The sequence below is a fragment of the Macaca nemestrina genome, chromosome 8 (genome assembly GCF_043159975.1).
Source record: "Macaca nemestrina isolate mMacNem1 chromosome 8, mMacNem.hap1, whole genome shotgun sequence".
Classification (NCBI taxonomy): Eukaryota; Metazoa; Chordata; class Mammalia; order Primates; family Cercopithecidae; genus Macaca; species Macaca nemestrina.
Genome location: NC_092132.1, coordinates 77,786,874 through 77,802,650, shown reverse-complemented (window position 1 = coordinate 77,802,650; position 15,777 = coordinate 77,786,874). Strand labels below are relative to the sequence as shown.

The window sequence follows — 15,777 nt, the reverse complement described above, 5'->3', positions numbered from 1 at the left end:
AGAAAAGTTACATCATAAGGAGTTTGGATTAAAAACAAGAATATAAATTGAAAGGGAATTGGGAATCTGAAAATAAGGAAAATATTTAATAACATTAGTGACCCAGGAGGAATATAATGCTATAATGCTTATGAAACGATAAAATGGTAACAAGGACCCCAAAAATCAAAGCAGTTCTATAGGCATGAAATTTATGAAAATAAAAAACAGCATGACTTCTCAAATGCAAATGGTACAGCTGGAGGAAAATTATCAGAGAGATATAGTTTGTTATCAGTGAAATCAGAAATGCACTGAAAAGCAGCCAGTATAGTGGAAAAGGAATTAGTAGGTAAAGGTTTTTTGAAAACCTTACTCATATGCTGACGGACAGACTGGAGGCCTCCTAAAGATTGAGCAGCATGGGAGCGTTACCTGCTGAAACAGGGACAATAAAATTACTGGACTTAATAATCAGTACCAAATAAAAAATCAGTAGATTAGTGTCCCAAGAGCCAAGGGAGTGATTCTGCCACCTCCCCCATGTCTCACTTCAAAAATAGCATTTTTATGTGCTGCTCACTCATTGACTTTCAAAACTAAGTTATTTGTAAAATATTTTTATTTTATTTTATTTTATTGAGACAGAGTCTGGCTCTGTCACCCAGGCTGGAGTGCAGTGGCACAGTCTGGGCTCACTGCAACCTCTGCCTCCCAGGCTCAAGCGATCCTAACCACCTCAGCCTTCCTAGTAGCTGGGACTACAGGAACACGTCACCATGCCCAACTAATTTTTGTATTTTTTTGGTACAGACAGGGTTTTGTCATGTTGCCCAGGCTGGTCTCAAACTCCCAAGCTCAAGTGATCCGCTTGCCTTGGCCTCCCCAAATGCTGGGAGTATAGGCATGAACCATTGCACCTGGCCTGTAAAAGGTTTTTAAATGTTGTTTGTAATGTCATTATCAAAAACTTCAGCAAATATATTTATTCATGATGTTGCAATAGATGTTAAAAATAACTAGATATTGTCCTTCAAATGCAAATTCTTACATATTTACCCACAAGAATAATCAGAGATATAAAACAACAATATAGTGTACTGTGTATACACACAAAATGAGTCCCAAGAATTATTTATAATCTGTTGTTACAAAAAATTCATTTTAAAAAGCTTTTGGGCATGTTCTGCCTAAGGATCATGAAATATAAAACAGGGAGAGGAAATGATTTTTGCATATAATCAGTGTTTGAGATCAGGAAAAGAACAACTTAAGAGCAACTTCACAAAAGATAGCTCTTTTTAGCAGTGTATTAGCTGGAAAATAGGTTTGAATAGGAAGAGAAGAAAAGGAAAGCTTTTTGTATTTTCTTTAAATCTTAGAAACAAAAGATTTCCAGTTAGCCTGTGATCTTCTATCCTAGAAAGAATGAAGTTAGCAAAAATATGTTTAAGGTTGATGAGACAGGAGTGCTGAAAGGGATTAATATATTCCTTAGCTGAGTAGTGCTAAGGAGGGAGATAATAGCTTACTAATATTTCTAGTAGATACATTGTTTTAAAAGGACAAATTAGCATGGTAGATGGCAATGAAATATGAAAAGGTAAGATAGCAGTAATGAATACAAGGAAAAAGAAAAATTGAGCTGAATGTTAGACAAAGCTTATGAAAGAATTCTTGGTCAAAGTAATAGATACAAAGTAGGAAATTAAATGTTTATAAAAGACTCTGTACTGGTCAGAGTTTCATGAAAGGGCACAGAATCCACTATGGCTAGTTTTAAGCAGAGGGGATTTTATTTTTACTTTTATTTTTTGAGACAAGGTCTCACTCTGTCACCCCCGCTGGAGTATAGTGGTTTGATCTTGGCTGACTGCAACCTCCACCTCCCAGGCTCAGGCAATCCTTCTGCCTCATCCTCCGAGTAACTGGGATTACAGGCACATGCCACCATGCCTGGCTAATTTTTGTATTTTTTTTTGTCGAGATGGGGTTTCACTATTGTTGCCCAGCGGGTCTCGAACTCCTGGGCTCAAGTGATCTGCCTGCCTAGGCCTCCCAAAGTGCTGGGATTACACGCTTGAGCCACCATGACTGTTAGCAGAGGATATTAAAAAAAAAAAAAAAAGTATAAAACATTTTTCAGAGCCTTCTTGGAAGACTTGACCAAGAAGGCTACTGTCTCTTCCAAGATGAGGAAGCAGCACATTCAGGGGAGAGCCAAGAAGGTGAGCTGCTTTGGATGAACCACACACTTCCATAATGGTAGCAGACAGTAGGACCATGGAAGGCACAGAAAAGCAACTTCCATCTTTCTTCCATGCTTTAAGCCGAGGTGAGCGCACCAAAGAGGTAGAACCTAAGTCAGACCCAGATCCCTAACTTAAGGAGTTCTAGAAATGCAGCTTTTATTTATTTTAATTTTAATTTTAATTTTTTTAAAATTTATTTATTATTATTATACTTTAAGTTGTAGGGTACATGTGCATAACGTGCAGCTTTGTTACATATGTATACTTGTGCCATGTTGGTGTGCTGCACCCATCAACTCGTCATTTACATCAGGTATAACTCCCAATGCAATCCCTCCCCCCGCCCCCCTCCCCATGATAGGCCCCGGTGTGTGATGTTCCCCTTCCTGAGTCCAAGTGATCTCATTGTTCAGTTCCCACCTATGAGTGAGAACATGCGGTGTTTGGTTTTCTGTTCTTGAATTTTTTTTTTTTTGAGATGGAGTCTTGCTCTGTTGCCCAGGCTTGAGTGCAGTGGTGCGATCTTGGCTTACTACAACCTCCACCTCCTGGGTTCAAGCGATTCTCCTGCCTCAGCCTCCTGAGTAGCTGGGACTACAGGTGTGGGCCACCACGCCCGGCTAATTTTTTGTATTTTTAGTAGAGATGGGGTTTCACCATATTGGCCAGGCTGGTCTCAAATTCCTGACCTCGTGATCTGCCCACCTCGGCCTCCCAAAGTGCTGGGATTACAGACGTGAGCCACCACGGCTGGCTGCAGCTTTTATCTTTTTGGCCTCAGCAGTACAGGTAGGCACTTAGAAAGAGTTTGGAATGGATGGAGAGTGCCCATACCCATAATGTACACTACTGACTTCATTCTTAGAGAAACTGAAAGGAAAACACCTAAAATAACAAAATCAGAAAGATCATTAAGAACCAGTTCTTCTGGCTGGACATGGTGGCTCACATCGGTAATTCCAGCACTTTGGGAGGCTGAGTTGGAAAGATTGTTTAAGCGCAGGAACTTGAGACCAGCCTGGGCAATATAGTGAGAAATTTTCCTCTATGAAAAATAAAAAATAAATTAGCCAGGTGTGGTGGCTCACACTGGTAATTCCAGCTACTCTCAGAAGGCTGAGGTGGAAGGATTGATTGAACCCAAGATGTTGAGGCTTTTAGTAGAGGCTGCAGTGAGCCAGGATTACACCACTGCACTCCAACCTGGGCAACAGAGCTAGATCCTATCTCAAAAAGAAAAACAAAAAATCCCCAAAAACCAGTTCTTCCTAAGTTTCAGCATTCACTGTTAGCTCTTCTTAAGTATCAAAAGGACTGTTATACAGGATTTGAAAGACAACATTTAAAATAAGAAATACCTTCAGGCTACACACTTTTATTTGGAAACTGTGATACTATTGTGACACTGTTACTTGTAGGAGGCAGCAAAGAAGAAAGTAAGTTGTCTGGCATTGGTAAGTTCTGGAGAACCAAGTGCAGATAAGATTGTTTTAGATACACTATGATGAGGATAAAAGGCCCTAAAACCATCATCAAGAAGTCAGGCCAGCACTAATTCTAATTGTGTTAATGTCTAAAATGATAGCTGGGTTTTCCAGCAATATGACAGAATTGTGGCAGATACTGTGATAAAAGCTTCTGCTATAAACACATCTAAAGGATCAATAAAACAACGTAAATACATGGCAAAGTTCTCAAAAATGTTCCCGAGGGTACAAGTGTGAAGAGGGAGCTGGAATAATGGCTGAAGCCGAAGCAAAAGCTGCAGGCATGCTTGGGGTGTTTGCTGGTCTCTGACCTGGAGACTTGTTTCAGTGGCCACAAGTGGTGGAGGCAGGGGATCAGCATTTGGGTTCTCAGTATGCAGGAAAAGGGAGCAAGACCCAGACATACACCTGGGAGTCTCAGAGTAGGATACTTTCTTTCTTTCTTCTTCTTCTTTTTTTTTTTTTTAAATACAGAGTCCTGCTCTGTTGCCCAGGTTGGAGTGCGGTGGTGTGATCTCGGCTCACTGCAACTGTTCAAGCCATTCCTGTGCCTCAGCCTCCCAAGTAGCTGGGATTATAGACATGTGCCACCACACCTGGCTAATGTTCATACATTTAGTAGATATGGGGTTTCACCATGTTGGCCAGGCTGGTCTCGAACTCCTGGCCTCAAGTGATCCGCCCAACTCGGCCTCCCAAAGTGCTGGGATTACAGGTGTGAGCCACCGTGCCTGCCCCAAAGTAGGACACTTTCCATGAAAATGTGGGCTACAAAAAATCGGCCTTCATGGGAAGATGCCAAACTCTGGCTGGGAAAGAAAAAGGTCTTCCTGGAGAATTCATAACCATATGCCTGACATCTCATGGGTTTGTAAATTCAAACTATTTGCATGGTGTGTGGTGGTCCAAGATCAGAAATAGTGCCTGGGGGATCTTCCTCTGCTTCCCTCTTACACCATACATTCCCAATCTCTCATTTTTTTTTTTTAAATCTATTTCATTTCAGATAAAACAGTTTCATTCATATTGTTATTCTGATACCTAAACTACTCCTCTGCAGTTTCACATTGTTTAACTCTTCGACCAAATGAGTAACAGAAATCATTCATAGCAACTTGATCCCTAAGGAGTCAGACTACGGTTAGAAACAGACATTAAAGTCAGTCAGATTTGACTTTTCATTTGAGCTCAATTCATAATCTTGAGCAAGCTCCATAACTTCTCTCTTCGTTTCATCAGCCAAATAGGGATAATAATAGCATCTACCAATGAGAAGTTCATGTTGGGCATTTAGCACTTACTTGGCACATAATGAGTCCTTAAGAAATGCCAGCCATGTATCAACAATGCTGTGCAAATCCTTATGACCTAAATTTCTAAATATCCAGGATTCTAGGTCCTTAGCTTTCTTTATAAAAAGCATAACTAAGCATTATGGTTTAGCTCATTGATCTTCTAGTTTTAAAATTTTCTACCAACTTTGATAGATATTAGATGATTTATATCTTTTCATATTAAATTGGTTGTTAAGCAAAGAATATGATAAGCCAACAGATCTTTCCACTTTGTATTTCTCCAGGATCCCAAATAATTTCTTAGGAGTAGGATGTGAACTCATTAAATCTTTCGAGACTGTCTTATATAATTTCTAGCACTTTGCAATATAGAAGGGGCTCAATACATTTGTTTGGATACAAAAGTGGATTAATGTATGTTAGAGTCATCGCTAACAGAGGTGGCAGGAATCTTAAGGGCCTAGTCTGACCAGTTAGTTGATGTTTAATCCCCATCAACATGTCATTCTCAGCCAGAAGTTATCTGGATCAGAGCTTGTCTACTAATCTCCAGTGACAGAAATTAACTCTTTTAAGGCAGTGCATTCTTGCTGTCCCATGCCTCTGAAATTTGATGTGGATTAGTTCTCTCCCTCAGCTTACCTTGAAGCCAGACTCAGCACTTCATCACATCCCCAGGGTGATATTGTGAAATATGTATTTGGTCTTCATCCTGTTTCCTGGAACACATACAGCTCCTCAAATCTTTAGACTCTGGAGTGATGAGTATCTTTGTATGCTAATAGGATGACTTGTGGCTGGGGGTCCCTAGGCAGCTTCAGAACGGGGACAGGTCGCTGAAAGACCAAGCCATGAGAGGGTTGGGACTTTCAGTGCCACCTCCCCAACCTCTTGGGAAGGCTTAAGGTTGAGCCAATCACTAATGGCCGGTGATTTAATCAAGCATGTCCACATGATCAAGCCTCTGTAAAAACCCAAAAGAATTGGATTCAGAGAGCTCTGGATAGCTGGACACATGGAGGTTCATGGAGGGTGGTGCCCATGGAAAGGGCATGGAGCTTTCATGCCCTTCCCACATACCTTGCTCTATACATCTCTTTCATCTGGCTGTTTATCTGTATCCTTTATAATAAACTGACTAACATATATAAAGTGTTTCTATGAATCATTGTAGCAGATCGAACTGAAAGAGGGGGTCTTGGGAACCCTGATTTATAACCAGTCAGTCAGAAGTACAGGTCGCAAGCTGACATTTGTGACTGGTATTTGAGGTTGGGGGCAGTCTTGTGGGACTGAGCCTTTAACCTGAGGAATCAGACACTCCCTTTAAGTAGAGAGGGTCAGAACTGAATTGAATTATGAGACACCCAGCTGGCGTCCACTGCAGAGCTGCTTGGGGTTTAGCAAGAAAACCTCAAACATCTGGTGTCAGAAGTGTTGTACTAAGAAAAGTAAAAACACTTCGGGTTTTTCTGATCATTCCTTACCCAGAGGACAGATCCAATACCACAAATCCTTATGTTGGGGCTTAGAAATTGACACCCCTGCCTGGGTGTGGTGGCTTACACTTGTAATCCCAGCACTTTGGGAGGCTGAGGCAGGTGGATCACTTGAGGTCAGGAGTTTGAGACCAGCCTGGCCAACGTGGTGAAACCACATCTCTACTAAAAATACAAAAATTAGCCAGGTGTGGTGGCGGGTGCCTGTAATCCCAGTTTAGGAGGCTGAGTCAGGACAATCGCTTGAATCTGGGAGGCGGAGGTTGCAGTAAGCTGAGATCACGTCACTGCACTCCAGACTGGGCGACAGAGTAAGACTCTGTCTAAAAGAAAAGAAAAGAAAGAAAGAAATTGACACCTCCAATATAGCACCCTGGCATGCTAATTATTTTCAATTAATGGCCCTTGAAGAACAGCAGATCCTGGAAGAAGCTTTATGCTGATATTTCCTTATCTAGCACAAGTCCAGACCCGCCAAAGAAGAAAACAGTTACCTGTAGTCCTTTCTCTGAGTTTTCATTAATTTAACTCATATTGCAGGAAGAGACTGAGGTTTGTCAACACACCTGGACAAGCATTTGTCATCAACTATTGTCTGCTGTATGTTCTACAAGCCCATTGAATTCCCCTAAAAATATTTCACCATGCCTCAAACTGCCACATTTCTCCCTACCCCTTTAAAGAAGGGTTTATAAACATCTGTACCCCATTGGATTATTGGGTAATCATCCTTCTGTGATTCTCTCATGCTATGCATGTTAAAATAAAATTTGTATGCCTTTCATCCTATGAATCTGCCTTTTGTCAGCTGATTTTCAGCGAACCTTCAGAGGGCGAAGAGAGTTTTCCCTTGACTCTACACTTGGTAAAGTAGGTTGTACTGAATATCACCTGTGGTGGTGGTTGTGAAATGCTGGAGAATTTGCATACTTCACGGCAAAATTTAATTGCAATCCTCTATAGGCATTTTTGAGTACTAAAGTCTCTTTCCATACAGTCTAGCAACATTACCTCTTTTTATTGCTCTCCTTGCCCCAAATTTAGGCTCTGAAATTCTCTATGTTTTCAGAACAATTCAGTTTAGGTCCTTAGCTAGTATAGCTCTCTCCAAACAAAAGCCACTCAGCTGGAGGAACTCATCGTTTTAGAAAGCAGGCCAGTGGCTATCTACTGTTTATTTCATAGGGATTGGCTGAAAACCACCAATTTGTAATGGTTTCTCTCTTCACCCCAGATGATCTACCCAAATGATTCCCCAAGCAGAACTGCCCCCTGCTCCACTTTTTTTTTTGGATAGAGTGGGAGGGTAGTGGTCAGAGAGGGGCATATATAGAGAGGGGAACATGTGGTTCGGCTGCTAAAAAAAATCATATAGTTTTCTCCATATTACATCTAATTTATAATATTAGGTAACTGAGTGTTCTAAAAGAGTTACTATGTTTCAATAAGTGCCTAACTTGCTCCTAAATAGAAACAAAAACATTTTTATAATAGCTTTGTTTTATAATCAGCTATAATTCACATATTATGAAATCTACCCTTTTAAAATGTATAATTCAATGACTTTCAGGATACTCACAATTGTCACATCTCATTCTGAATGTTTCCATCACCTCCAAAAGAAACCCCTTTCCCCTTAGCAGTCACTCCCTAATTTTCCCCTCTCCTCAGCCGGTGGCAACCACTAATCTACACTCTATATAGATTTGCCCGTTCTGGACATTTAATTTGCTCTTTTGTGACTTTTTTCACTTAGCATAATATTTTTACGTATCATCTATGTTGCAGAATGTATCAATACTTCATTCTTTTTATGCCCAAATAATATTCCATTCTATAAATATACCACATTTTATCTGTTCATCGGTTGATAGACATTTGGGTTGTTTCCAATTTTTGGCTATTATGAATAATGCTGCTATGAACATTCATGTACAAGTCATCATGTGGGCAAATGTTTTCATTTCTCTTGGGTATATATATCTAAGAGTGGAGTTGCTGGGTCATATGTTTAACTTTTTAGGGAAATGCCAAACTGTTTTCCAAAGTGGCTGCACCATTTTACATTCTCACCAGCAAGTATGAATGTCCCAGTTTTTTTACACTCTCACAAACACGTTATTGTCTTTTTATTACAGCCATCTTAGTGGGTGTGAAGTGGCACCTATTCCTATTGTGGTTTTGATGTACATTTCTCTGTTGGCTAATGATGGTGAGCATATTTTCATATGCTTATTCCCTTTTATATATCTTCTTTGGAGAGTATCTGTTCAAATCATTTATGCACTTTTAAATTGGGTTACTTGTGTTTTTATTGTGAGTTGAGAGAATTCTTTCTATGTTTTGAATACAAGTCTCTTAGTAGATACATGATTTGTGAAACTGTCTTATGTTCCATAGGCTTTTCTAAATAGTAATTTGTATTTAGGCAACACTTGAATTATTCAGAAGTTAAAGATTAAGTATGGATATTATTTAAACCCTTTACCTTTCTCCTGGATTTGTTCCAATTTGGAAAATCAGTGCTTACAGCATATTTTAAAAAGAGTGCACAGAGGAAAGAAAAAGCACAGTGCTTCACAGAGAGAATGTGCTCGATTAACTTTGGCAAATGAATGAATTAAATTTATGCATTTATTCCTGGTTCCTACCACTACTCTGACTTGTCGAGTCCCTCTGGGGGACTTTCAGAAGAGTGATACTCATCTTATGGGTGAAACACCCTCAGGAGAGCTATGAAGTATTCAAAAAGTATGCCTGTCTCTACGTGCATGCTGGACTATTCCACATGCACACACTAAAGCATAACCACTATCACATGGGGATCCACACATTCTTCACGGTAAAAAGCAGTTTCATGTTCTGCTCTTTAATTTCAAGAATCACTGACTTAAGAGAGAGAAACAGCTGTTTTTGTCACTTCCATGCTGACCCTACAGTATTTTCAATGGTCTGGGCATTTCTATGTCATTTATGCTATGGATGTTTATTTGGAGGTTCACTTTAGGGAATTTCATACTTACCTCAATATCCCTGACCTCAGAGTGATTCCTACATTGTAGTTCCCTGTCCCCTTCATGTAGCACATAGCTGCGGGGGGATGGACCTGACCCTGGGAGGGAGGCAGGTCACACTTGGCTGCCTGCCTATCGGATCAGCTGAACCCACTCTGGAGACCTTGCAGCTGACACAGTACCAGCCAGGCTGCCCGCACTTCCCTATCACTCCCAACAGTCTATCAAGATCATTTTGCAACTGCATTTGACATAATCCCTTGTAGATCTTGAGTGTTGGCTCACAGCAAAAATCAGAATGATTCAAAACTGGGAAGAATCAAAGGAATTCTAGTTGGGGCTGCAGCTGAAACTGAAAAACCAAAGAAGGCAAGTGTATGAAGGAAGCAAGGTGGGTAAAGGAAGAACAACAAAGGGAAGCAAGACCTTACTTGCAACCTGATATAAACAGGAGTCTAAGTTTACACAGGCAGACCTGGCTGCTGCTAGAGTTACTCAGCTCAATTACCCATCCAGGGCACTCATGCAGATGCCTGTAGGCATGCATATGACACATATGTGGATGAGAGTCTCCGCTTACAGGCGAAACATCCCTGTGGTTATGAGTACGGAAAATGGCCCCATCAGAGAGAAGGGAAAGTGAAAAGTTTTCTTTAAATTAGTGGATTTCAGGAGTTAACATACTTGTTGTCTTAGTATAGGTTGGAGAAAACAATTTCTAAATAGAAATAGCCATCTATAACACCACATCATAGTATTTATACAATGCTTTTCCCCCCCTTCATAAATGCAAGTGCTTTTAAATATACATTATTGCTCATCATCACAACATTCCCATGAAGATAAGAGGTTGTTTCACCAATTGATGTGAGGCTTAGAGGAGAACTGACCCTGTTTTGGAGGTCAGGGAACGAGGAATGGGTTACTGATACTTAGATCCCAGTTTGGAGCTAGGAACTAAATTAGACATTTCACATATAAAAATTTCTTTAGTCCCTCTAAGAACCCCACAAGGTGGTTGGCATTATGATTTCATAGATGAAATAAAATTGCCCAGATCACTCAGCTAGTAATGGTAGAATCAGACTACATTTGTCTTATTTTAGAGCCATATTCTTTTAGCTATGTCATGTTCTTATTTGCCAATTCTAATCAACTGAAGCCTCTTGCTTGGAGGGATGTGTGGAAGGAATCAAAGCCCACGCCCAGTTATTCTAGCTGATGCTAGTGGGATGGGAGGATTGGCATCTCACATAGAACCTAACCCTCATTGTAGAATGAGTGAATGTGGAATAGGCCTCATTTCTAAGGGTCTAAAGGAAGGATTTCCATTAAACAAGGGTCTATATTTTGAGGGACCTATAGAAAGTCTCAACAAAAAGGCAGCTCCTAACAACTGCATTTTGATAATAGTTTTCCATCCTCTCCTTTTTTTGCTGCAACTAAACTAGCCATGACTAATTTTCTCATTTCTCCCTGATACTTGCCTGCTTCTTTCTTCAGTAAAAGGATTTCCTTCCTTAAAATGACATCTTCCTTTTATTTTAAAGGTGATTATTAATGAAACATGGAATGCAGCAGAAATACATTCCCGACGTGCGTGGTCAATCCACTTATGACCAGCAGAGTGGTAGGATATAGACAAGGTTGTGACAGCTTTGACCACGACAGACAGACGAAGGGAGGATCAGTGGTGCTTGTATGAAAAGGATAAAAAGATTTAACCAGAATTATACTACACCACGGTTCATGTTTTAATTTGGGGAATGACAAATATTCCTCAGTTTTCTGCTTTTACATATGTATTTAAATTTTCAGTTTTCAGGACTGAGTTGACAGATTTAAAATCCTTGATTTTTATATATTAAAAAAGAATTCTTTCATTTTCTTTTGCCAATTATAGCTATCATGTATGTGTCTGTACCTTTCTCTACCAGGTTTTCACATAGAGAAAAACATCAGTCTCCCATGAGCATCCTCTGGGCTCATATTTTGCAGAGTAAAACCTGCAGAAAACTTTGGATCTGGATCCCAGTTGGTCCCAAACTTACCACACCACTTCACTTTCCAGTTCCGATTGGCATCCACTCCACGGCAGCGAAACCTTGAGTTCCTTGACCTTGTTTTTCTCCAAAATCGATCCTAGACATAATTAAGAAAACAGGTGTAGAGAAAAATACTCAAAAGGTTATTCGCATGCATTTTAATAGCTCAATCAATGAACGAGTCATACCGCTGAGGAGAGAGTTCTCCTGTGGATAGACAAGCCCGGGGAGTGAAAAAGAAGACTGGATTAGTAGTGGAGACCCAGGTTCATGCTCCAATTTCTGCTACAAACTTTCTGTATTTTGCCTTCTCTTGGCCCCATTTCTTTATAGGCAAAATTGAATAGGCTGGACTAGACCAGTGATTTTTCACTATTTATTTGGAAGAAGAAATCTTTATTTATGTGAAATCTCTACAAAATCTAGACGTGAAAATGAAATCAAATTGTTGGTGCTGTGATTGGGGAAAGAGTGAAGGTCTGTTTTGCATCTCGAGAATCACTCAGCTGACTGTCTGTCCAGCTTCCTTCCTGTCCTGGAAGTTTGTAACTCTCTTTTCTAAGATTTATTTAGTCATCTTTTCAATTGGATAGGCAAAGTGACTTACATTGGTCCAACTAAAATGGTATCCATCGACGTTAAACACAGGCATGATATAGAAATATAGATGATTCAACATTTTTCTCATGGCTGGGTCACTCTTACGTGTTAGAAGAGCCTAAAAGACAAAGGTGAGATTTTTCTTTTAAATTGGTTCCCAAAAAAGGAGGAAAAAAGAGTGTGAGATATCCTTTGTATCCATGAGAAATACCAAATACTGTGGTTTAAAAAGTAATAAACTAACATGAACTTTACTCTTCGACATCATAAATTCTCTGTTAAGGCTTCTGTCTGAATTAAACTCTTTATTACCAATAATCTTTTAGCAGAGCTGTTAAAAAAGATCAATTGGGCAGCCTCTTGATTGTATTTAAGATCTGGTTAAAGTTTTAGGCTGATTAAGAAAGCAACAACATAGATAGGCTTTTGTATAACCATCTGTTTTTAGATTCCATTCAATTGTGGACAAAATCATTACCTAAATCTATTTGATAGCTTTACCCGATAGATCATAACACAGACCAGCTGCATGTCATTTAATTGTCTAATTAGTAGCAGCCTCAAACCTTGGAACCTACTGCATTGAGACTCTATTCTTTTCTCCTTACTTTTCTATAAAGAATTTAATGAACAATACAACATCTTTGCCATCTTTATTGTGGCTCCTTTGAAGTCTTGCTCTTGTGATTGGGTTTTACTTATATGGTGCCTGGCCCCAAGTCTGAAGATTCTGCACTACAGATTGGCCTCAAATAGAAAAATATTGTATGTGCTTTCAAGAAGATAGACATTTTGAAATACCATTCTTATGGAATGAACCTTTTAAAAAGTTCTTTATGATGCATGTTTGTCTATGTATAGAATATCTTGGAGGAGCACACAGGCCATTTATAACAGTGGTTGTCTTTGTGGAGGGGGACTAGGGGACAATGTGTGGGAAGGAGAATTATCTTTCTCTCTCTCTCTTTTTTTTTTTGAGATGGAGTCTTGCACTGTTGCCTGGGCTGGAGTACAATGGAGCAATCTTGGCTCACTGCAACCTCAGCCTCCCAGGTTCACGCAATTCTCTTGCCTCAGCCTCCGGAGAAGCTGGGATTACAAGCAGGCACACCACCACACCGGGCTAATTTTTTGTATTTTTAGTAGAGACAGGGTTTCACTATGTTGGCCAGACTGGTCCCAAATTTCTCACCTCGTGCGTGATCCACCCGCCTTGGCCTCCCAAAGTGCTGGGATTGCAGGCATGAGACACCACGCCCGGCCTATCTCTCATTTTACACTTATTTGGATTGTTTGCATTTTTACCATATTAAAAACACAATTCAGATAAATGAATTTGTTTAAAAAAACCCCACGTGGCTGGGCGCGGTGGCTCACGCCTGTAATCCCAATACTTGGGACGGTCGATGTGGGCGGATCACGAGGTTAGGAGATCGAGACCATCCTGGCTAACAAGGTGAAACCCCGTCTCTACTAAAAATACGAAAAACTAGCCCGGCGTGGTGGCGGGCGCCTGTAGTCCCAGCTACTCGGGAAGCTGAGACAGGAGAATGGCGTGAACCCGGGGGGCGGAGCTTGCAGTGAGCTGAGATCTTGCCATCGCACTCCAGCCTGGGCGGCAGAGTGAGACTCCGTCTCAAAACAACAACAACAACAACAACTCCCACTTTATTGGGGTATTGCTGACATACAAAGAGTTGTACATATGTAATTAATGTATATAACTTGATGCATCTTGAGGTAAGTATATACCCATAAACCATCACCATAATTTATGCCATAAACATATCCATCACTTTAATAGTTTCCTCCTGCTCTCTTTATAGATTATCATTATTATTTTTTGTGATAAGAACACTTAACATAAGCTCTACCCTCTTAGAAAGTTTTTAAGTATATAGTACAGTATTGTTAACTGTAGGCACTATGCTGTACAGTCGATCTCCAGGACTTATTCAACTCACATAACAAAAACCCTGTTTCCCCCTCCCCAAATAAAAGAATTCTAAAATTATGTATAAACTGCCTTGCAAAATTAAATCCTTGAAATTTCAATCTTCTTTAACATCTAGTTAAGTAGGATTTCTCAACCCACATAAGCAGCATTCTGTATTTACATAAGAATTCTATTCATCGAGAGGAAATCTAATAATACAATTTGTTAGAAACTATCACTATATTAGAAATAATATTGAAAATATAGGGATACACTCAAGAACATGAGTTAAATATAATCTTATATATAATCTAAATATCTATGAGGGTAACACAAGTTTATAAACATTAATACCCTTTCTCTCTTGTCCTTTTGTTTAAGGCTCAATAATAATTTGTTGGGCAACTAACTTCAATGGGACTTTCCTATATGCTTGAATTTCTATTATCTGAAGCCTCAAACTAGGGAGAAATCCCTAGTATGCAATCAGCTGTAAAATGGTAGAAATTTTTCCCCCAGATAAATGGAGATTCCTCAATGCTTGGATGAAGTCTCCTGCTGGGATGGCAGGGACAGAGGTACGTGATTGGCTACATTCTTCCTTAGCTGTGGCTTTCCATGTCACTCTAGAGAGGAAGAGAAAAGAGATGGCGGAAGAAAGGAGCTGGGGCAACAAGCCACGAAAGAAGGGGTAGAAAAAAGCTATGGTAATTTCTCTCCCTCCTCTTCTACCATTGGGGACCACAGCTCTTTTGTCTCAGTCCAAATTGAGGAAGTCTCATCTTTTCCAAGCACGGATGTTAGTACTTACATGGCCAACTGGTCTAGAGACCTGCATGACAATGCTTGCATCTTATTCTATCCTCTCCAGTGCAGGTGACCTCCATAACTTTATATTTAAAATAAACTGCTAACTTCCTTTTGAAAAACTATGACATATTTTAAGCAAATAGAAAAAATAAAGAGAAGTCTATTGCACCTATGAGCCCACCAATACATCTTGCCATATTTATGAAAGCTTTAAAAAAATTGAGATATTATAAACAAAAACTCCCTTTTTATTACTTCCTGATTCCATTTGCTTTCCCTCCACCAAGGTAATTCCTATCCTAAGTTTGACATTATCCTTTCCATGCATGATTGCTACATATATATGTAGCATGAGAACAATGTATGATATTGTGTGTATGCCTTAACATTATATGTAAGTGAGATATGTTAATCTGTGATCTGCTTTCCTCCCAATATAATGTTGATGTTTATTAAGTTGAGGATTTATTCATTTTAACTGTTAAATGGTATTCCATTATAGGTAAATACACAACTTATTTTGTTGATGGACAGTAAGATTGAGTTTGGTATTTCACTGTTATAATATTGCAATAAATATTCTTGCATATTTCTCCTAGACATGTGAGAGTTTGTTTATAACATATAGCCAGGAATGGATTTGTTGGGTCATGAATTTACATGTTTTTAATTTTACTAAATGTTGCCATATTTTATTCAGGTTGCTAATGCAGTCATACACTATATAACGATGTTCTGGTCAACAATGGATTGCATATGCCACTGTGGATCCACAGGATTATAATGGAACATGTAGAGAAATCTGCTATGTGACACTTGATATTTGCATTGCAGATCAATAGGGAAAATGGCTGAAATTC

The 15,777-nt window shown here is 39.5% G+C and overlaps 1 protein-coding gene across 1 annotated transcript in view; it reads right to left on the bottom strand.

Moving 5' to 3' along the window:
- Positions 1 to 15,777, bottom strand: part of LOC105482164 (carboxypeptidase A6) — a 310,157-nt gene that overhangs the window by 46,870 nt on the left and 247,510 nt on the right. The window contains exons 7-8 of the mRNA XM_011742126.2: positions 12,179 to 12,289; positions 11,578 to 11,668 (exon numbers count right to left, since the gene is read on the bottom strand). Of these exons, the coding sequence (XP_011740428.1) occupies positions 11,578 to 11,668; positions 12,179 to 12,289 (202 nt within the window). The remainder of the gene's footprint in view (positions 1 to 11,577; positions 11,669 to 12,178; positions 12,290 to 15,777) is intronic.